We start from the raw sequence: 23,900 nt of genomic DNA on the forward strand, positions 1-23,900 counted from the left end.
GAAGTATCCATACCAGCATGACAGCATGACTTATGAGCCACAAGGAAGTTACCTTGGTTCTGGTACTATACATTGAGATTTTTTAAAGATACATATTACAGTATATATTATGTATATTATCTAAAACTTTGTGCTGAGCATAAATACTTCAATAAAAGTATTACTGGAAGTCACCCAATGTGATAACAAAATAGCTACCTGGTTACTGAGAAAACTGGATCAAGAAATTGTATATAGCTGTATTTTCAAAATGGTATTGAAGCAAAAAAAGTGAAAAAAGTTCTGTTTAATGAATTCTTACCTTTCTGTTTTGATCGTAGGCAGAATCAATTCCCAGAATGCTGTTGACTTCCACATAAGGATACTGTTTCTCCAGAACACTGACCACATGCTGCACTTTCAGCTGATCTCCCGTTTTCACTTTGTTATATATCTGAATGAGGGATACAAATACAAGTTTACAGCTGCAACCAAAAAGCTCCTTTGCTTACCAAAGGTGAGTTGATCTGTCACCTGTATTCCAGTAATTACAATAAGGCATTAAAAGCCAGGTTACAAAATGAATTTTCATATTTATTAGCTGCTCCTTAGCACTTGTAGCTCTTATATTTACTTTGCTTAGTCATTCCACTGAGATTAAATGGAGGTAAACATCATGTATGTCTTTAAATAATAACTTGCATCTTTAATTAGAGAAGATATTTGTGAGGGAAAAGTAGGAGCTTAGGGGAAAAAATGCTCAAGTAGAGCATATCTAAAGAGCTTCCCTTCCCTTCAGAACTCAAGACATGCTTATAAACAATACAGCAGGCCTCACATGTAAAGTATGTAACTGTTTCCATCTTAAAGGCACAAGATTTTACTTTGCCTTAAAAATATATATCCAAAAAATGAGAATAAAAGTCATTGTCTTCAAGTCAACAGCAGTTTAATATTACAGTATGCCCCACCTTGTAGATATGTTGAACAATGTCAAACCACAAGTGAAAATGCATTTGCTAGTACCTATAATAAACTTCAATGTAGCAGAAGTATCACAGTATCACAGTATCACAGTATGTTTGGGATTGGAAGGGACCTCAAAAGATCATCTAGTCCAATCCCCCTGCTGGAGCAGGAACACCTAGGTGAGGTCGCACAGGAACATGTCCAGGCGGGTTTTGAACGTCTCCAGAGAAGGAGACTCCACCACTTCCCTGGGCAGCCTGTTCCAGTGCTCTGTCACCCTCACTGAGAAGAAGTTTCTTCTCAAATTTAAGTGGAACCTCTTGTGTTCCAGCTTGATCCCATTACCCCTTGTCCTATCATTGTTTGCCACCGAGAAGAGCCTGGCTCCATCCCCATGGCACTCACCCTTTATATATTTATAAACATTAATAAGGTCCCCCCTTAGTCTCCTCTTCTCCAAACTAAAGAGACCCAGCTCCCTCAGCCTTTCTTCATAAGGGAGGTGCTCCACTCCCTTAATCATCTTGGTTGCCCTACGCTGGACCCTCTCCAGCAGTTCCCTGTCCTTCTTGAACTGAGGGGCCCAGAACTGGACACAATATTCCAGATGTGGTCTCACCAGGGCGGAGTAGAGGGGAAGGAGGACCTCTCTCGACCTACTAACCACCCCCCTTGTAATACACCCCAGGATGCCATTGGCCTTCCTGGCCACAAGGGCACAGTGCTGGCTCATGGTCATCCTGTTGTCCACCAGGACCCCCAGGTCCCTTTCCCCTACACTGCTCTCTAATATGTAATCTCCCAACCTATACTGAAACCTGGGGTTGTTCCTGCCCAGGTGCAGGACTCTACACTTGCCCTTGTTAAATTTCATTAGGTTATTCCCCGCCCAACTCTCCAGCCTGTCCAGGTCCCGCTGGATGGCAGCACAGCCCTCCGGCGTGTCAGCCACTCTTCCCAGCTTGGTGTCATCAGCAAACTTGCTGATAGTACACTCAATTCCCTCGTCCAAATCGTTAATGAATATATTGAATAATATTGGCCCCAGCACTGACCCCTGAGGCACTCCACTAGATACTGGCCTCCAACTAGACTCCACACCATTGACTACCACTCTCTGGCTTCTCTCCCTAAGCCAGTTTGCAACCCACCTCACTACTCTATTGTCTAGACCACACCTCCTCAACTTAGCTGTGAGGATGCTGTGGGAGACTGTGTCAAAGGCTTTACTGAAGTCAAGGTAGAGCACATCCACCGCTCTGCCATCATCCATCCACCTTGTTACATTCTCATAAAAGGCTATGAGGTTGGTCAAGCATGACCTACCCTTGGTAAAGCCATGCTGACTGCCCCTAATAACCCTCTTATCCCTGATATGCCTTGAGATGGCACCAAGGACAAGCTGTTCCATTACTTTCCCAGGGACAGAGGTGAGGCTGACCGGTCTATAATTACCCGGGTCCTCCTTCTTGCCCTTTTTGAAGACTGGAGTGACATTTGCTTTCCTCCAATCCTCGGGCACCTCTCCCGTTTCCCAAGACTTGGCAAAGATGATGGAGAGCGGTCCAGCAATGACTTCAGCCAGCTCCCTCAGCACCTGCGGATGCATCCCATCTGGACCCATGGATTTATGAATGTCCAGACTATTTAATTGCTCCCTAACCCAGTCCTCATCAACTAAAGCAAACTCCTCCATCGACCTGGCTTCATCCGGGGTCTCAGGGGTACGGGGCTCCCCAGGACAGCCTCCGGCAGAGTAGACAGAGACAAAGAAGGCATTCAGTAATTCTGCCTTCTCTGTATCTTCTGCCACCAGGGCACCCACCCCATTCATCAGTGGGCCTACATTGCCTCTGGTATTAGTTTTATCTGCTATGTATTTGAAAAAGTTCTTTTTGCTGTCCTTGACCCCTCTCGCCAGCTGTAATTCTAAGGAGGCCTTGGCTATCCTAGCTGCCTTCCTACATCCTCTAACAGCAGCCTTATATTCCTCCCAAGTGGCCAGCCCCTGCTTCCATGACCTGTAAACTCTCCTCTTCTGCTTGAGCATACCCAACAGATCCCTATTCAACCACGCAGGCCTCCTGGCTCCCTTCCTTGACTTCCTACGTGTGGGGATGCTCTGATCCTGAGCATGGAAGAAGCAATCTCTGAATGCCACCCAGCTATCTTGGGCCCCTTTTCCTTCAAGCAGTCTTGCCCATGGGATTTCCCCCAGCAATTGCTTGAAAAGGCCAAAGTTAGCCCTGCTGAAGTCCAGGGTTGCAATTCTACTTGCTATTCTGTTCCTGCCACACGAGATGCTGAACTCCACCATCTCGTGGTCACTGCAACCCAGGCAGCCCTCAACCTTTACTGCTTCGACCAGACCCTCCTTGTTAGTGAGGATGAGATCCAGCAGTGCACCTCTCCTAGTCGGCTCCTCCACCATCTGCATGAGGAAGTTATCATCAATGCACTGGAGGAACCTCCTGGACTGTGGCTGGCTGGCTGAATGGTCCTTCCAGCAAACATCAGGGAAGTTAAAATCACCCACAACAACCAGGGCCTGTGACTGTGAGGCCACTCTCAGCTGCCCATAGAAGGCCTCATCAACTTCCTCAGCCTGATCTGGTGGCCTGTAACAGACACCCACAACAGTGTCAGCCCTGCCAGCCTGCCCCTTGATCCTGACCCATACACTCTCAACTCGCTCGTCATCCGCTCCTGGGCAGAATTTAGTACATTGTAGTTGCTCTCTCACATAGAGAGCAACTCCACCACCACGCCTGGCTGGCCTGTCTTTCCTGAAAAGGGCATAGCCATCCATGACCACATTCCAGTCATGTGAACTGTCCCACCATGTTTCTGTAATTGCCACCAGATCATAATCTCCCGACCGAACATAGGATTCTAGCTCCTCCTGCTTATTCCCCATGCTGCGCACATTGGTATACAGGCATTTCAGGGAGCGAGCAGAGCACACCATTTTCTCCCTAGGGGCATAGGAGGCCACCCGGTCCTCATCAGTTTTAGAATGCAGCCCCACTGGGACAAGCCCAGCTACAACCCCATCCCCCTTCGAGCCTAGTTTAAAGCTCTCCAAATGAGCCCAGCTAATTCCTGCCCCAGCATCCTTTTGCCCCTGCAAGATAAACCTTTCCCACGTGACAGTGTCCGGACTGGTGTCTTATAAAACCAACCATTATCAAAAAATCCAAAGCCCTGCCTGTAGCACCAGTCTTGGAGCCAGCCATTTAGAGAGTGAATTTTCCTATTCCATCCCACATCATCACTTGAAGATGGAAGGAGTGAAGAGAAGATCACTTGAGCCCCTGAGTCTTTCACCCTCCTTCCCAAGACCTTGAAATCATTCTTCATCCCCCTCAGACTACGGGAAGCAGCTTCCTCCCCATCTGTCTGGAAGACCAGCAGCGGGTAGTAGTCCGTCGGGTGCACCAGTTTGGGGAGCTCTCTAGCGATATCCTTGATCCGGGCTCCAGGTAGACTACAAACTTCCCTAAGATGAGGGTCAACTCTGCATATTGGGCCCTCTGTTCCTTTCAGAAGGGAATTTCCTATTACAATCACCCTTCTTTCTTTCTTATCAGTTGCAAGTATGCAACAGGAACTGCTCAAAACAAATTATAATAGCGAAGGGATATATCAGTTGAGAACTCATTGGCAGAATAAATGAAAAGACAGGATAGAAAAACTTGCAGAACTGTGAAGTGTCACATTTAAACCTAGTTGCACTTGTTAACGTTGGGTCAGAAGCACTTCACAAATAAACTTATTGTGTGGTACCAGTATTTGGAGATACTCTGAATACTAACCATGTCAAGAAAAATTTCTTCCATTATGTACATATTAGCACATTAACATAATCTTACATACATGGAAAATATTAAAACATAATTTCGTTTTAAAATTAGTACTTACAGACATGACAGTCTGGAAAGCATAATTATTGTCCATTTCTTGTGCCACATAATTGTATGCCCTGAGGAGGGCGACACCAGCATCCTGCAGTCCATCAACATCTTCTGAGTCGTTAACCACAAAGACTAGTCCTATCCTGCAGCCAAACAAATCCCCAGATCATGAACCTGTTATACCAGTAAGTAACAGTTCTTCATAGAACTGTCACCTGTGATCATCATCTTAGACAAAGACTAACAAGATTTTGAGCTGAGGAGCCAGGAATCAAACTAGGGACATATAATCTCTAATGCTGAGTCCATCAGAATCTTGCTTTTCATCTCTCTTTCATCCAAAGTACTTGCTTTTAAGTTTCTTTTGGACTGTTAAAGAAACCAAACTGTGTTTTACTAGTAGCAAAACTTACATTCAAAAAATTTTCAATAACAAACGGTATTTAATAAATACCCTTCCCAACCACCGATACATGATATCTAACATTTCTACAGCGTCCTAGCAACGAGAGTTTTACAACTGCAAAAGCAATTACGAAAATAAAACCGACATAAAAAAATTCCCATTAAAACACAGCAATTACCTCAGTGGGATGTGGTTACTGAAGAACATCTCTGCCACATTCAGTAACTCTGCTGTGGTCTCATGAGTAGGATCTACTATCAGCACCTGCAAATAAATTGCAAATGAAAAGCTTCTATTCCCTGAATAAGTCAAAATATGGATTTTTGATTAGAGATACCTTCATTCACATCGCAGTGCAGAATTACCATCTGTCCTATTATATTTATACACTGCCAGGGAGATGAGGCCCACTAAACACTACTTCATTTTAAAGTCTTTCAGTCCGTTATCTAAAACATGCTGTCTAAACCACTGCTTTACCCAGAAGAGACCAGACTCACTGAGGCACTTTCTCTTTACCTCAGTGTCCCCAGCACCCAGGCTTCTGCCCCTGCCTGTACACAAATCCGCACACTCAGATACCTGTGCGTGGGAAACTGGCATTTGTCAGAATTAGGGAACACAGTGTTGCTCTGCTCAGCCCCAGGCAGAGCCGATGCTGCTGAGGCATTCTCAGAGCAAGCCCAAACCCAGACAGATTGGGGCCATTCAGAATTAATTTAGTGCCCTTTAGTCATGCCAAGTGTTGCCATTTCATTTAATAATTTCAATGTTAAAAGTACTAACTCCAGAGAAAAAAAACCAACACATTAATGCCCCCACAGCCTGAGGTGGTTCAAGTCCCTGTTTGCCACTTATCAGAGATCTGTAGGGCCACCCTGCCACATGATGAGTTAAAGCAGAGAATTTACAAACTCCTGATTAGATCTAACTTTACACAGCTACCTAGAGACTAAAAGGACACCCAGGATTAAGCTGAGGGCTGTTGACCATCGTTTGAAGTCCTGGTGCAAGTCGAAATACACTAAATTCTCACTCATCAGTTGATAGCTTTGTCCATTGATGGAACAATTTTTGGTATCTAATCAATGCCAGAGAATTGTGCTCAGTGATCTCTGAATCTCAGCCATAACTTACTAGTACAAGGAGAACAAAACCTTTTAGAAAAGTGTCCTATCTCAAGATAATTAAATGACAGGGAATCCAGCATATATGTAGGTAAGTTGCAAAAGCTGATGTCCCTGCTGATCAAAAAACAAAATGCACATTTCATTTCTAGTCGGACACTACTTACAAAATTATGGAAGTTTTTCCTAATTTGTCTGATCACACCTGGAAATGTGGGACGCAGCAGGTCTTGCACATTGGAAGGCCAGGAATTGTACCGACTGTCAACTTCAAGATTGTTGATCCACTAAGAAAAAAATAAAGGCATTTAAATGATTGGCAGTCCTCCTGCGCGAGTCTGAGAGCGTAAAATATTTGTAAATCAGACACTATATTGAGAACTGTACGAATAAAAAGCTACAGTTTTTAAAAAGAGATAGTTATAACTTTTATTTTTCTCTCTACTGCAGTTCCAGAGGTGATTGTGAGCTAAGAACAAAAGTTCCCCTGACAGCTTAAGAATGCACTGCCCAATGGCAAATAAGGTATTTCTGATATCAAACCATACGCACTGAAATCGCAGGGTTTCTGATGTCCACAGCGTAGTCAGAATCTGATGGCTGGATGTTCAACTTCAGGACATTGTGCAAGGAAAGACCCTCAATTCCTAAGCTGTGCAGGCCTTCCATAACACGGGCTTCATTGCGTAGCACATCGATCAAGCTGGAAGGAAGAGAAAAATTGTTGAATTTTAAAGACACAGCAAATAACTTGCTGTCATCCTAAGTATTAATAGATGAAAAGTATAAACAAGTCTGCTATGTCTGTGCATCTCTTCTAATTTATGACCCATTTCTACCTGTCCTAAGAAATTTAAAACTTTTCAATTATATTATATTTCTAGGAAAAACTACATTAAATCAAAAGAACTAAAGTGTGATACACATATGTAATCTCAATCCCACATTATTGAAACAAATCTGGGCAAGATACAGGGTGGTTTTCAGATGAAAAATTTACAGTGATTTATCCTTTGAGTATCAATTTACTATCTTCAGAATAAAATCTGTAGGCTGACAGTCCTGGAGACCATAATCTTGCTAGTTACAGCACAGATCAAAAGAGCAGTACAAAGGTGACTTCCTATTCTGATATTCTAGGGTATTCCAGTTTTCACATCAGTATTTTTTGTTAGAAATGCACTTGCCTAAGAGAAGGAACCAGGATTTGCTTTTTCTAGTGCTTAACAAGTAAACTTAGTCTAGATATAGACTTTGTGAAGAAGGTTCAACACTAAGTGACTTCACCACCCACGCACAAGCAGAATGCAACCTTGTCAACAGGATACAATTATTCAGAAAAAGAAAACATTCCTACCTAAATATGTCCTGAGTGTCTAAATCAATGAGGAGTCCATTGATGAACAGGGCACAATCTCCCGGTTGTAATCCTAATGTTCCTTTGAAATACTGAAAGAAAGTAGAAGGCATTTAATGTGCCAAAATTGTACATTTTATTTCCCTTACTGCATTACATTACTTCTCAACTACCATCTTTGCTGACTTTGTGCATACATCCTTACCAGAGGAGAAAACAGCTGAAGCTCTTTAGTGCATAGATGCATAAATGGGACTTCTGATTCAGTAGTGGAAAGTCCCTGAGTAGATTTTTAATTATACTCAGATTAAATAATTAGACATGCTTGAGAGAAGTAATTTCTTTTTTTTTTTTTTTTTATAGCTGACAGCCCACAAAGTATATGGACAAATAGCATCCAGTTACCTGTCTCAGCTCTTTAACACACAGTTCTGAGCAGAACAGATTTAAACTGCTGGTTATTGCATGGCATTCACTAGTGGAACTAACCACTGTGTCTAAGGTACATGTTAAGTCCTGACCTAGTGGATATGTCATCAATGGAAAGTAGATGAGCTGCCACTGCAGTCTGATCTCCCCAAAATCAGGCAGCACAGTGGAAAAAGTTTTATCAACATTTTAGGATTCCTTCCGAGTACCTCTAAGCCATAACCCTTTGAATGGATACTTCCCCCTGAACTGAGGCACCATCACAGAGAACAATTTTGAATCAGGAGAGATGAATAAAACACACTCCTCCTGAAGGAACTTTCCCAACTCTAGCATGAAAAATTCTGTTTAAAAACTACATCACCTTCTTCTAAAACCTCTTGTCTTGCAGTACCAGGTACAAAATTACAAAATCGTAAGAGGCATGATGAACACTGAAGGAGAAAGATAGTCTTTGAACATTTAAAAACACTAATATCATGAAGAATGGGAGCAAAGCAGACAGAGGAACAGCAAAGTACCACGTAAAGTACAAAGAACAGGAAAGCAGCATCTCAGGAAGAGTTGCAATATTTTATTAAATAAATAAAGCTCCCAGAGAAGAGCGGAGTACATGCAGTGTTAAATTGTATCTTCTGGCGGATATATAGTAAACTATAACTTACTAGTAGCAGTGAACTTCACTACCAAATAATATCCACACAAGCTGAGTCATGCAAAGAACAGCTTTAAAGGGCAGGGTCAGATCCAGCCAGATCTGGATCTCAGAGCCTAGACATACTTTGGATAACAACGAATCCACAAAATCATGGCTTTACCTCTGAACCAGTCTGATCTAACACAGAAAAGCCACCAGGTCGCTTTATCCTGTGCTCACATTCTATACTTTGTCCCTTCCAGAACCACATCAGACAACAGCATCAAACCGCATCCCTTCTTTTCTGATCCTGTTGCTACTGAACAGCAAGGGATTGCTCGTTCAGAACAGAAATCTCAGGGGACTTGTAAGAAGATTGCAGGTAACTTTGCATTTACTACTAAACTAGGCAAACATAAGTATGTTTGACATAAGTATGTAGCTAACATTCTCCTTATTTTTCCTACTAAGTGAGACTGAAATGTATAAAGAGATCACCATAGATCTGCATAGATCAGCATAGATATAACAAAAGCTGTTGTTTGGCTTTGTTTTTATTACCATCCTAAACTTTTATTTTGCACTATATCCAGATTGTACTACCAGGTGTATTTTAATGCTACCAAATTCTGTACAAAAGCCTGTATGAAATTCCCAGGTGGCTGGATATTTTTCAGTGCTTTGCTAGTGCCAAGTACACAACCGAGCTGTTGAAACACTCTTCTGCAAACACCAGAGTAAACTCAATGATCTCCAGAAGTCCCTCACAACCTGTTGGGGTTTCCCACGGTTCTGTTTCAAAGCACACATAGACTTACTTGGATAGCTGTTACATTTTATCCCTTCACTAGTTTCAGTCTCAACACACCAGCACTAGAACCTTTTCCTCCACATAATATTAATTGTTCTACGCCATGGCAGAAGGTTTCAAGTTTATTCTTTGACTTCCTTGTAAAGACTGATGAATTACAATTATCTAAGCACCATCTCACATTGGGTCATGAGAACTAAATTTCTTCTGCATCCTTAAAACTTTAAGAATATGCTTAACATATTTGCTTTTCAAGCAACAGCTTTCTAACAAGGTATGTTCCATCCAGTTCAGACATTTTAAAACCATCTAAAAATATTACATTTTAAGTCTAATAACCTCCACTAAAGGCACTCACACTTTTAATATCTGATTGCTTTCAAGAAGTTCAGAATACAGTGTAAACCTAAAGCTGAAATCAGCTTATTTTTAGCTGTAACACAGGCCAAGTAGTGCTGTGACACTGAGACTTTACACGTGTGCTGCCCCACTGAACTAAGAACTAGGGCATTTAATGTTATAAATAGAAGTAATGGACTCTGAGTTCAGATACTGAACACAGGGTCACTTTCATATACACGTGCTCGCTGAGTAACTATCAGAACACTTGATTACTGTCAACAAAATCCCATATCATCATTCCCTGACACAGTGATCTCACTCCAAGAATTTCTGACCATTACTTTCATATTTGAGCAAACAAGCTAAATTATGCTCCTAATCCATATTTGAAAATCCACCACTTCTTTACTTGCCAGATGCATGCTACAACAAAGTTGTATGTGAAAATACCAGATCATTATTTGAGCAAGATGTAAACTTTTTCATACAAGAATTCTTTTCAAAGCTTGAATTTATATTGAAAACATTAGTGCAAAAGCACTACGTTACTTTCTAGAAGCATTACCTTTTGGTTCTCTTCAACTTCTGCTCTGAGTTCCGAAGAAACAACTGTTTTTGTTATGGCTCTACAAAAAGAAAAACATCATGCTGTGAATCTCATTGTGTTTATCCTATGGGTAGATTCTGTTTATCCAATGGGTAGATTAGGTATCTACTTATCCGATGTTTTGTACCTTACATATAAATATATCTAGTCTCCTAGTATCAAGAGCTGCAATAAGAAGCACTTGCACTTTGTTGTATCATTAAACAGTAGGATGTACTATTTTTTATTATACCATATAATCACCAGAACATAAAAATGTTACCCACATGTGCACTCTCAGTGTCTAATTTCACATTAGCCATAATAAAAGTGGGCAGCTGACAGAAAGGTAGAGGCGGAGGCTGGCAGCAGAAAATAGAGGGATTTCACTCCTCACTGTGGTTTCCCATTCCTTTCCTTACATTGGATCTGTGAATGTACAGCTGTACAGCTCACAAATCTGACTAAAAACACAATGACAGTGCAATGCCAGCCTTAGGAAGCTATAATTAGCACAATCTTAACATCAGTTAGTGGGAAGTAAAAACAGAATTCAGGTTCTTTTTCCTCATAACTATAGCTCCACCTACACAAAAAAGAGGAGCTCCTGTAATACCATCTTCAGAACCCAGGTCACGGAATTTATCAAAAGAAATATATTTCTAGACTGGTTGGGCAGGCGAGATTATGATGGAATTTCTTGAAATTAATTTGAATATTCTCAAGACAGTCACTGACAAAGTGCAAAAAACTGTGGAATGTCACATCAGTTTCTGACGTGAGGTTCATTGGGCTGTTTGCCAGAGTGGATCCCAGAAGAAGAGTGGGATCCAGTTAATAGATAAAGCTTAAAGCCACCAAACAGAAAACCTACCCCATAAATCTTCAGAACTTGATGCAAAAGGTTCAGAAGCATTTCAAAACAAAATAGCACAGGTAATTCTGTCAGATTTCCCACCAGTCCACAATGATTGCCACCCAAGAGAAACACTAAGATCCTCTTTGTAACATTAGGCAGAGAACTTCTCAGCATAAACGTTCTCCAGTGTTTGCTTGCAGCTAAATGGAAACCCTGACATTAACCCAACCAATGCTGCCTGTCTCAGGTTCTGCTCAGAAAAAAGATAGTAAGAAAACTTCCTAGAACTCCTAATTAACGTTACCTGGCTTTTGTAGGAAAGTTCTGACTGAGATCTTTCATGACCATCAAAGCATCCACAGGGGGAGCAGTCAAAACGCGAGCCGCAGTTTGAAAACTTAAATCTAGAAGTGGAAAAACAGAAGTCGAGAACTCGAAAACAAGCCAATGCAGAGTCAGCTTAGTTTTAGCTTTCAATTCTTTTGCTTATTTGTTACCTATGAAAATTCATTTTCTATCTGTGCCTTTAGATACTTTTAAAAATCTTCCTTGTATTCAGCTTCTGTTTGTTGCCTTGAAGTAAGTAACCCTTTCAAAATGAACCAATGTATCCTGTCTACAGGTTGCTTCAATGACTCCAGACCATCACCTTTTTTTCATCTGAGCTGGGAGGATCTGCCCTTCCGACGGGGGTCTGGGCACTTGTTTCACAACCCAGAAATATAAACAGCCATCTGTTGGATACAGGTGGGTTCTCTGTGGCTACAATGGATGTTCAGCATCTCAAATTAGAGGAGGAAAAGCCTTTCCATGAGTCTCTAGAGAGGATTCGCAAGGAAACAGGTCAGAGTTGCATGCAGGTGCTTTTGAAATAGCGTTTTCCTTTGGTCTTGAGAATTCTCAGCTTTTCACACCATGATTCTGACCACAGAAAGAAACTTCACATTTCCTCCGCTTTTTTGCATTTAGTAGATCATACAAGTAGTTAGTATAACAGTGGGTGTCTTACTGTACTTCACAATATAGAAAACAATCCTCATTTCAGAAGTCCTTTGAAACGATATTTCTAAAAGGTATTTCAACAGGACACAACAAAGGCCCTTTAGAAAATCCAGTACTTTCCAATGCAGGAATTTACAGTCAAACTCTCTCAACTGTACAGGGCCACTGCCAACCTCATTTGCATAGAACACAAGAAGATACGTTTACACAGGTTCTTAGAGCACAATACTGAAAGTCTTCACACAGATTACCTTGTAACTGCCAGACTTTCAAAGGTGCCATTTCATTGGTACTTTCCACCAGGTGTTTTCTAAGCTCTTTCAGCTCTTCTGTCAAGTCAGGATACAACTGCCTAAAAGGGTATGAGAGTAAAACAACTTCAGTGGTTTCCTATAAGCAAGTCTTCAAAGAAACTAACACGTGAAATATGCTGCTAACACATATGGGTAACTCAGACATTTAAAAAACAATAATAAAGCAAAAGATCAGCATCTCCTCATATGACAAAGACCAACAACTTAAAACTGAGGGTTACCTTAGTTTTCCAAACAGAAATCCCTGCACTTCATCAATAGGGTCACTTTCCTCTATTACTGTAGTGTTCACGTCTGTGCCTATAACCACACAGAGGAGAACACTATTACCAAGCCATTCAGAAACAGTCATCGCACTCATTCTGATTAGTCTAACAAAACTACACTGCAACAATCAAAGATAAGAAAGAAAGGGCAAGCTCCAGGTTTACTTTTAAACTTGAATCCAAGAGATGTTACCTTTACAAATGAACACAGTAACAGCTGAAATAAAACCAAGTTGGATTACTGAGAAGGAAAAGCTGAAGATGAGTGGAAATCTCAGAGACCCGGGCACTGCAGAGGGATTCACTGGGACCCAGGGGCTTTCAGGACACAGCACCTTTGCAGAGTAAGTGGTAAATGCAACCCTGACCTCAGCCCCAAAACACATGATAAAAAACAGTATTGGAGTGAAGTCCAGTCTTGGGCTTAAACATCAAAATGTCCCATTCTACAAACAATACCAGGGCTTTTGCATGACTTTTTGATCACAAATTCATGGAAATTCTCAATCATGTAAATCTTAAGGTGGATCACCTCCTGGAGCATGTTAGTCTTTCTTAAATACTTTTACAAAAAAAAGACTAAGGGTTTTATGTGTCTATACTCTAGATGGTGGCAAAATACACTCCTGAGTCAGAGTTTAGATTTCTATCTAGAAACTGATAAAACTGCAAAATCCTGAAGAAACCATTCAAAATCCAAGTTCTGTTCTCCACAACTGCTATCTCAAACTTAAAAAAGATAAAAGCAGAAAATTGGAAAGTTTGCAAAACAGAGATCAGCGCTCTAAAGACAGCAGCAAAAGCAAAAAACCATGCAGAATTCAAACTTCTGCTTTCCCAAAAAACAAGAACAGGAAAAACATTCTGCCCGTTCTGCTCTGAGGATGGTTAAGTTCAGGCACATTAAGGTAGAGGAATTGCTCTACATCTGAAGAGAAGCTGGTTATCTGGTAATAAACTAGTTGCATTACTAGTGCCATTACTAAGATCTAGTCCAGAGTCACCACTCCATTGTGCCCTGCATTTCACAAATACACAAGACAAGTGCCACGGCAAAGATGTTTCATGAAGAACACAATCCCAAAAGAGAGAGGAAGAGAAGTGATTTCAGAGCTGAGAAAAAACAATATCTGCAATTCAGACAGTCATTCATTTCAAATATAACATTTTCTTTGCAAAACCAAAATGTTAATCTTAAAATACTTAAAATAATTCACCTTTCACCTGTGTATCATCCTTGGCCTTATATTCTGTACTTTTAATAGCCAGTTCCACACCATAGCCAGAGAGGTAGACTTTTTCTTTACTGGGATTCTGTAAGGAAAAACAGTACAACATTGCCGCTCTTTGTTTTGCTGTACAAATTAAAAGCTGCCATTTCCCAAAGTCAAGAAATCTCAAGCTGGTACACATCTCAGACATAACTAGAAATGCATAAGTGAGAAACAAACAGAGTGAGTGATTCTGCAGTAATGTACTGTCATGATTATACTTCGTATTGTATTTCAACAAAACATTTTGAAGTTCAGAGAACAAAGATATCTCTGTGAACCAAAAAACCCACTGAAAACCACAGAGTACAGAGGAAGACAAAACGGTGTGTTCAGGAATCAGTGTGTAAGGCAAGTAGAGCAGGATAGACTCATGTGATCAAATCAGATAGAGGAGGGAAAGGAACTTCAGCTGTGAAGCTCAAAAATGAAACATTCCCTGAAGAGTTACAACAGAGAATTACAAAAAATATATAAATCAATGACTCAAGATAGATGCATAACTAGTTCTGACTTCAATAGGGAACAAACGTGATCACTTGTTCAAAGTATTTTGAAGTATGCAGGAGTCATGCAACTGTATCAAGATCTATTGTGTAATACACTGAACTCTGAATGCACATAGTCCTACCAGCACTGATAAAGAAATTACTTTTTAAAAGGAAAGTGGTGTGTGCAATGTATGCCTTTATTTTATTAAGAGTGCAAGTGTCGCCAGAAGTGAACCAGCAGTGCTTTTTTATTTTGCATTCCAGACTGGCTCTTAGCTGCTACACTGCAGGTTTTAGCCACCTTGAGCGATATTCAGCGAAAAATGTCAAACAACTCAAATTTCTCAGAGCTTTTGAAATGTAGCTTTAAACACTAATCCAGTGGTTATGGGCAATTTAGGGGAGGGAGATGGAAACCAGGGCATACTGTAATAGGATTGGTAAGTGGTTCTGTAATAAAATGGCTACAGAAACAAGGCCTTTCATTTGAAAGTGGTACCTTAAGGTTAATCCTTGCTTTTCAGAGCATGTAACTAAGTGGCCTGACTCTGGAGAGATCTATTTCCTATAATCTAATATAGGCAGAGAAACTATTTTTTTAGATTAAAGTCTGTAATTAATCTGGAGTTTAACTCTGCATTTGTAAAATCAAACGATCCTCTTATTTAAACAATCAGGAGATTTAAAATACTCTGTATTCCTCAGCTACATGCAATAAAATAGACTTTGAGTGCTCCAAATAAATATCAAGCGCCAACATATTATGCAAATATCAATTTAAAGGGAACAAACTTAGGCCAGTTTTCTTTTTGAAAACCCAGGCCAGTTCTGCTTTCCATGTCAAACAGTTCTGTTACAACACACAATTACACTTACAGAAATAAAGTGTCTGAGAACGTAAGTGATTTCTCCTGCCTCAGCCTTTAAAACGAGGCTCCTGTGGTGCTTGTAGAACTCCTCTGAGCCGATCTCGGCGTACAGTATGACAACAGGGCTTTCAGGGTTTGACACGGGGTACTTGTGGTCACCTTTGAACAAAAACGGCTTTGGCCTAAAAGTAAACACGGAAGATTATCACACTGCGACTCACAGCATTTCCTCACTCAATGCAAGACACAAAATGGATTTTTTTCATGTTTAATCACTGTTCCTGTCTTCCCTGAATACATACGTCAGGCTATTCCCACATACTACCAAGGTCGGCAGCACTTGATGCACGTTGATAGAGCTCTGTTAGAAACAGGCATATGAAAATGAAACAAGTAGCTAGGTGCTATTTTGAATCTAATGTAATCCTTATTTTAAAAATTAACCACTTCCCTTAATATTTCAGTTAACTTCTTTTTTTTTCCCCCCAGTGGTGATTCATAAAATCTGTATAAAAAAATGCAAGGCTAACAGAGCAAATGTGCCAGGAACTCAAATTCCAGGGGACCCTGTGCTTGGCTTAGCACACAAACAAGACAGTGAATGAGAAGACTCTTTTCAACTTCTATTCTTACATTTTGTCTAAAATATGATGAAATATTTAAAATGTTCCATTGAGAAGAATAGCATGTGAGCTATAGGTACCATATTGCACATTGACAAAAGAAAACCCTTTATGCTTACAAAAAATAGAACTACCAAGATTAATGTGACAACAAACTGAAATTTAATGTTTTATTTGTTTTTTTCTAAAGAGATATTTTGTAGTTCCTGTAAAGAAACCTGGATTTGAGATATATTGTGTGGTAATAGTTCTCCTTGTTAACACCAAGAAAATTATACGGGGAAAAAATACTACGCATGCTTCAAGCCATTCGTGAAACTATCTCTCTTCTATTAACAATCATTTTAATACGCAGCCCAGCTCCTTCTGTTCTCCTTACAAACTAAAGGCTTTAAATATTCCTGAGAATTTCTACTGTCCTTCGACAAATGGTATCCAACTTTTCCCATACGCTTTTAAAGTATTCCTCCTCCTAGCAGAATATGAGAGAGCAAGACATAAGAAAACAATCATTCCAGCCTGGATTAATAAGAAAAAAGAGACTGCCACTGTGTGCGAGCAATGGACAGTAAAAATCAATACTGAAGAATGTAGAAACTACAGGTTTATTACAGTCTCTTTACAGCAGTAATTCTAACTGGGCTAAATTTTAAGAACTAATCTAGTTATAGGAAATTAAGCACATACCTTTCTGAAGCTGTCTGTAAAAGGTTTCCAAGGGACTCAAATTCACACGTTTTCTCCCCATGCACAGCAAAAAACAGAGTACAGCCCTTTGGTGGAGGTTCATCTGCTGCTATCTGTATTAAAAGATTTGTAATAAAGTAGGTTGAATATACCGCTTAGAACAGGTGAAAATGATACCAGCATAGCTCTGTAGCAATTGCTCTTCTGCAGATTCCTAAATTCTAAACTAGTACTTCTTCCCTGTTTATTACATAATTTAAATGCAGGGTAAATATTGCAAAATTGAGAATTAAGTCTTAACTTACAATAAACAGTTTTCCAGTCTAGTCACTGTAATATTAGTTCCAGGTATAAAAAACGAGGCTGCAACGGTGGGGCGTTTGGTTGGGGTTTTTTGTATTACACATCAGAAACCTCCGTATTTATTAAACATCAAAGGATAAAATTATTCCAGATGAAAAAGGAAGATGTCTCCTAGTATTACTTAGATAAACCCATTATAATGCAAGACAATCAACGACCTTCCATGTATGGGTTCTAATCTTTAGAGCTAGATGTTCATGGATTACTGTCTTCCAGCACATACAGCTGAATAACAGGAACAGCAGCAGCATCACAAGTATCAACAGAGCCCTAGGGATTTTCTTCATAAAAAATCTATATACATTTATTAGTGCACCAGGCATTGAAGACAGGCAAACATTCTGAAATCCCAATTCTTTAGTCTGCTCTAGACAGATGGACTCAAAGTTGGCACGCAGTGAAATTTGAATATATATATATATACACACAGAAACATATATATATATATGTGTATATATATATATATGCGCTCTTCAGTGCAGAGGTGTAGAGCACTTCATCAGTTAAAGATTTTTGATATTCTCAAACGTCGCTTACACAGCTCGTTCCTTCCTGGGCCTTACGTAAAGCTCTACAAATCCTTTGAGGAGTTCCCGTGTGCTGTACTAACCTGTTGAAAAGCTTGAACTGTTGCAGAGTAAGAGCGTAAAGACAAGGAAAATTTCAACAAATTCTGCTGCAAAGGTGACAGAGTCTGACAGGCGATTTTCAGCATTTCATGGTAAGAAGAATAATCGCTACCTGCAAAGTCAAAGTACAAGCAGTTATCTCTCAATACCACATTCTCACTGAAGAGAGGCTTTTCAACTGAACCGTGATTTATACTAACAGAAGCCCTTGACATTAATTGTAAATATACACATGACCCTTCCTCCTCAATTTTCATGACAGATGGATGAAAGTGAACTTGACCAGAGATCCATGAGAGCACACCACTACATTCCTGAGGCTTGGGGAGGAGGGAAACACTTAAAAGCTCCCATTTAATTTCAGTTGAGAAACAGAAACACAGATAAAAAGCATTTATAATATCTTATACCTCATGTTGAAACAGAAACTGGCAAGTAAAACATGTTTCAGACTCGTCCACTACAGCTTTCGTCAAACAGATATCCAGAAGGCTTGAGCACTTGGCAGTAAAAACATGACTGAAATCAGTCCTCGTTTGACTTTTATAATGCTAACACTACAGAAGACAAAACATGTTTTTCAACCATGTCACCTATCAGTCATCATCAAGAAAAATATTATAAAAACTTAGAATCATAGAATCATTTAGGTTGGAAAAGACCTTTAAGATCATTGAGTCCAACTTACCATCTTGTTCAGATGTCTTAATATTCTGACTGGCTTCCACAAAATTCCAGAATTTTTCTTGACCTTCTTCTGATAAAAATTCACTGAGTAAGAAGAGAAGAGTTAGCTAGATCTATGAATCTCTCTGCAGTTACAATTCTAATACTTTGTCAAGCTTTACAAAAAGTTAGCTCCTACTAAATGTTTACCTGTATCAGAAAACCATATGTTACTAGAAAAAGCAGACAAACACCAAGAAATAATAGTTGCAAGCCAGGACAAACAGTACATGAAAGAAGCTTGTACAGTATTCATGAATCTCTCAAAGACACTGACAGACAGCAGTGTCCATGCTGGGCACTCTCCTCCCTAATGCTTTTCTTTGCTAGCTGTCCTTTAGGAGGAATACACATTTTCTTTGCTGTAACAAAATGTCATTTGTTGGCACTAGTAGCTTTGGTGGGGTTTGCTTGTTTTTAAATGAGCAAAAGGAGAAGTCACAGCTTCAAATCATGTTTAATTCACCATATATTAAGCATATGATTACGTAGGTGTACAATGTTAGATAGTAAAATAATTCTCTGAACATTGCTAACAACAAATACTTCACCATGTCTACACAGTTCATATGCTGAAGGACGCTGCAATACAGGGTTTGGAGCTGTCACAATAGCCTGTGTGTGCGTTTCAACCTGCTCTGAGCCAAGGTGTTCGGTACTTCTTGAACAACTGGGGAATGAATCACAGTGCTGGGCTAAGGAAATAGAACAGCGGGGATGATTTTACACTGCAGTGCTGCACCATTCTGCAGTTCACCCCAGGTGAACAATCCTACTTACCCAAAGGCTTTTAACATAATGTTTAGGTTATATATAAAGCCTTTGGCACATTTCTTTATTTGCTTACTATTTCACGGTCTCCTACAGTGAACTTTTCCTGCATTGCCAGGATATTTAATTCATGGCATTAACACCTCAGCTTTGCATTTTACTGCTTAAGGATTTAGCATAGAAGAAATTGTCCCCAGGCTGACTTACACAACTGTTTACAAAGCAGTTGGTTTTAGATGATCAATGCACAACTCACATGAGCAAAATTAAGTGCACACAATAGGTGTCTATCCAACCTATGTCATCAATGAAAAAAAACCTTCTACTACAGAATCTTACAAGACCATGCTAAATCTCTCTATCTAGTGCTTTGACTAAAATTTAATAAGGCAATAAATACTTACTATAGAATTATTTGTTATTAATGTTTGTTCTAAGGCACAATGAAAGAATATACCACACAAAAAAAATACTACTATCTCCTTTAAAGTATTCGTCCCATCTCCCCAAGCACAATGATCCTGTTCAACTAAGTGTTATTACTGCCAATGAGTTAGTAATGATTAGAATCCAAAGTACCACAAAACAAGGGAAAAAGAGAACACATTACTTTATCCCCGAGCATATTCTGATTTGTTTATGAATAATCACAATGCACGTACCTTGTTTCAAGTAATAAAGGAGTTGAAGACCACTTGGTCGTTAGAGATGTTGTCACAGCCTTAGAATCTCCTTTTACAAGTGAAGAGCCGAACCATATTCCAAGAACTGCAATAAGTATTCCCATTTTATAGAAGCAGCCTAAAAAAGATTAAGAAAAAAAAAGTTAGTTTGCATTGTCTCTCTTTTCAATACAGAATCTCACATATCCAAATATTTTAAGGCATATTTTAAGATTCAGTGGCCTATTCAATCCAGTACATCAGTGAGATAATCATAATTTCAGCTGGTCTTACAAAATCAGAAATACTACAAAAACATTAAAAGATACAAGGATTTTAATATTGGACTCCTGAGCTGCAATTAAACCGAAATCAATTCCAGCTTCCTCTATGTTTAAGCTTTCAAATAGACTTGCTTCTCTTCTGGGACACCCACGTCATACACTACGTACTGGTAAGAAGTGGTATTACTAACAGTGCATATTTCAAATTCGGTGGAAAACCTTCCCGCCATTTATTGTACGGGAAGTGAAGTCACATTTTGTATTTGCACAGCCTCCCCAGCTGGTGTACTAACCGGTGCGGGAAGAGCCCGGCAAGGTGGAGGTTCCGCAGTCAGCCCTTCAGGTTGTGCTGCGTACAGCGGGCTTCTTCTCTGGGGAATGAGGAAACAAGCATTTCCTGGGTGCACTAAGTACCACCAACTTTAGAAGCTGAAAAATGAATGAAATCATGAAGACAGACTCCAATGATACAGCGTACTGCAAGAAATGAGCCAAGGAAAAACAAAACCAGAACCATTATTGTCCTTCATGTGTACTTTTATGCCTATATATTCTCTGACAGCTGAGTGGAATTTCCACAGCCACACCTCTTAAGTTTATGGAAGGCTTGAATTCTTCTGTTAGTCTCCAAAAATTCAAGCTTTTTTCCCCCCTCTCTGACTAGAGTATAATATACACTCAGGCCCTTTTGCACTTATTTTCCTGGGTAACTCACTTTCCATTCAGCCCCCAACTGGAATGATAGCCCACTCAAACTGCAGCTGGATCACACCCAACAACCTGTCGGGATCTAACTTGTGTCTCTTCTTCATCACGATCTCAGTGTAAAAAATAGTCTTTCCATATACGTATGTATCTGCAGCTATAGGTCTACCTGCACATAGACGGAGAGACAAAACAACCTCATCCTACTCCATTTAAAAATTTACAATGCTCCAGCTAAAAGTTCACCAGCAATCACTCACCCATTGCTCTTTCTATATCTCAATGTCCTTTTTTTCTGAATAAACACAGAAACACCCTGCTGGAACATCCAAAGAGCAGCTTGCCCAGCTGCACAGGACATTTGCTTTGTGCTGCACATGGGAAGCGGACAGATGGCATCGCGTGATGGGACTGTCACAAGTGCCACCTGCCGTGTGCCAAGGAGGAAGCTCGGTCAGTATTTGTGGAATGAAACCTTGGCTTCCACCGCATGCAACAAAAACACAAGGTTTGCAGTTTCCTCCCAGAATCCGCCCCTTCTTATTCCCTGAGAATTATACACAGTAGTTTGGAACGTGTGAATGAACACACCGTACTGCATTCCCGCAACTAACAGTCTGATGCTGCTCTCTCATGCCTGCTTCCCTGTTCTGTGCAACACTGCAATAGAAGCCTTTTCCTATATGGAACAGGAAAAAAATAAAGATACATCTGTCACCTGACACCAGTTTAACCAGCTGAAAACATGCAGATTAGAAAATATCAACATTCAGTGAATAATAACAGCTATAAAATGAAAGACCAGTATCTCAAAAAACCCACGATGGAGAACAGAAGAGGTCAGAGGCGCAGGAAGGAACACAAGTGACTTGAGGACATCCAGCTGTGTTTGTGGGAGATAACAAATCAAAACCCAGGCTGAATTATGACCTTATGAAGTGCATATTGGAAGGCTCATTTGTTTTAAAAATATTTTCCTCATTTTTCATCGTTACTCAATTTAAAATACAGTTGACTTCTGGAAACTTGCACCCCTGGCCTTAGAGAGTGGAATTAGCCACCCCAGAGCCGCGGGTCCTGCTGCAGTGTCACAGCCCGGCCTTGGCCACGTACCGAGCGCGGCGCTTGGGGGACAGAGGCAGAAACACCGGGACACAGCCCTGACATGCCCGAAACTGCCTGTGCTGTGACCGGGGGAGATCCCGGTAACCGGGTCAGTGCTGTCGATACTGAACCTACAACGTGCCGTTTGACTGATCAGTCCGAAATCACACGCTGGAAGAGTTTTGAGTGGCAATAACTGGTTCTAGCGCCTGCTCCGAGCACCGGCCGCTGCGGGGCGGGAGCGGAGACTCGGCTGACGGCGCAAAACCGGAGAGCGGTTAAAACCCGGGATGTCCGCTCGTTCCCGCCGAGGGGCGACTGACGCTGCCGCGGGCTCTGGCGCTCCGCAGTCACTGTCCGCTGAAGGACCGACACCCCCGCCGTGCCGCGGGCCCCGCGCCTCTCCTCAGGGCTGCGGAGGAGCCGTGCCCGGCCCCGGCCGCAGCCGCCCCGGCCCCGCCGAGCCCCGTCCCGCCGCCCGAGCAGCGATCCCTGCCCGCCCGGCCCCGCGCAGGTCTCCGTGGTAACCGCACCTGCCCGCGGCCGCCACGCTCCCTTCCGGCTCGTGCCGCTCCCGCCGCTTCCGGGCACGACGCTTCCGCTGCCGGGAGAGAAATGCCGGCACCGCCATAGAGTTATAGCGGGGCAGTGCCAGAGCGTCCCCCGGCCGCCATCTTGGGGGCGCTGGCGGGAGGCAGCTCCCCTGTCTCCTGCCGCTGCTCGGCGGGACGTCGCGCCCGCCCACAGAGCCCGGAACCGAGACCGCGCCTGCCCGCCGGACCCGCCTCCCCTCGGGGCGACGGCGGCGTTCCCGGCCCCCCCGGCCGCCTGCGCCCCGCGGAGCCGCAGCCCCGGTAAAGACGGCGGGCGGCGCGGTTCTCCCGCTGGAGCGGGGCCTGGGGGTGAGAGCTCAGGGAGAAGGGAGAGCGATGGGTTCTCCAGAACCTCTGTGTAGTTTCGGTTTCAGGTGTGGGTAGTTCCAGCGGCAAAGGTGGAACCGACGTTGTTTGTTTCATTAACTGGTCTAGTGGTAACTGGAAAAAGCCCCAGACTCAGTCTCGCTGTGCGAAGCTGCTTTCACTTGCTCATCTGTTCACGACGTAAACATGAGGGGAGATGAAAGCAGCACACGGCACATAAACAGCAGTTGTTCTTTATTCATCTTCTCTGTGCCGCTCATGATTTTACAGCTCTGAACTGTCCCTTTCCCAGCCCGAAGGTGCCAGCTCCCCGTACCGTTCCCCAGCTGCTCCCTGTGCGTTACCGCTCCGTCCTCCGAACGTTCCGAGTGTCGCTGTGGCGGTTGTGGGTGACGGGGCGGGGCAGCGGGACTCTCGGCTCGGTCAGGAGACGTTGAGCGAGAGTAAAGCTCGGAGTGCAGCCGAGCCAAGTAACTCTGGGCAGGGTGAGCGGTGTCCTCAGCCCGGCCACCGGACGGGCCTCCGGCCCTGGTGCGTGTTGGCCCTGGAGCTGCGTCCCTGCGAAGGGACCTGCCCGCTGTCCCTGCCCAGAGCTCCCTCAGCCGTTAACAACAGAAGCCTGAACGGTTCACAACGCAAATTTAGGGATTATTCAAGTGTGGTTCTGTAATCGAAAGGTTTTCTTTTTGGTTTCGTTTTAAAATATTACTAAAACTCTGAAAATTACAGTTGTCTCTGAGACTTCATCTCGGAGCGTCAGGACAAAAGCACCTAGATGGGAACGGTGTCCCCGAAAA

General features: G+C 41.9%; 1 protein-coding gene across 2 annotated transcripts in view; it reads right to left on the reverse strand.

The window, feature by feature from the left end:
- Positions 1-22,735, reverse strand: part of UGGT1 (UDP-glucose glycoprotein glucosyltransferase 1) — a 43,050-nt gene extending 20,315 nt beyond the window's left edge. The window contains exons 1-18 of one of the 2 annotated variants that reach the window (XM_082056931.1): positions 22,717-22,735; positions 20,668-20,745; positions 20,091-20,229; positions 18,620-18,702; positions 17,913-18,043; positions 16,940-17,052; positions 15,637-15,811; positions 14,216-14,312; positions 12,954-13,032; positions 12,670-12,770; positions 11,721-11,820; positions 10,537-10,597; positions 7,753-7,844; positions 6,948-7,098; positions 6,563-6,682; positions 5,447-5,532; positions 4,870-5,005; positions 302-433 (exon numbers count right to left, since the gene is read on the reverse strand). In XM_082056931.1, coding sequence (XP_081913057.1) covers positions 302-433; positions 4,870-5,005; positions 5,447-5,532; positions 6,563-6,682; positions 6,948-7,098; positions 7,753-7,844; positions 10,537-10,597; positions 11,721-11,820; positions 12,670-12,770; positions 12,954-13,032; positions 14,216-14,312; positions 15,637-15,811; positions 16,940-17,052; positions 17,913-18,043; positions 18,620-18,702; positions 20,091-20,215 — 1,782 coding nt within the window. In that variant the 5' untranslated portion in view covers positions 20,216-20,229; positions 20,668-20,745; positions 22,717-22,735. Of the gene's footprint in view, positions 1-301; positions 434-4,869; positions 5,006-5,446; positions 5,533-6,562; positions 6,683-6,947; positions 7,099-7,752; positions 7,845-10,536; positions 10,598-11,720; positions 11,821-12,669; positions 12,771-12,953; positions 13,033-14,215; positions 14,313-15,636; positions 15,812-16,939; positions 17,053-17,912; positions 18,044-18,619; positions 18,703-20,090; positions 20,230-20,667; positions 20,804-22,716 lie in introns of those variants that run through there. The other variant, XM_082056932.1, reaches the window with a different exon arrangement.
- Positions 22,736-23,900: the final 1,165 nt, after the last annotated feature.

Source organism: Streptopelia decaocto, assembly GCF_964273445.1.
Source record: "Streptopelia decaocto genome assembly, chromosome: 6".
Lineage (NCBI taxonomy): Eukaryota > Metazoa > Chordata > Aves > Columbiformes > Columbidae > Streptopelia > Streptopelia decaocto.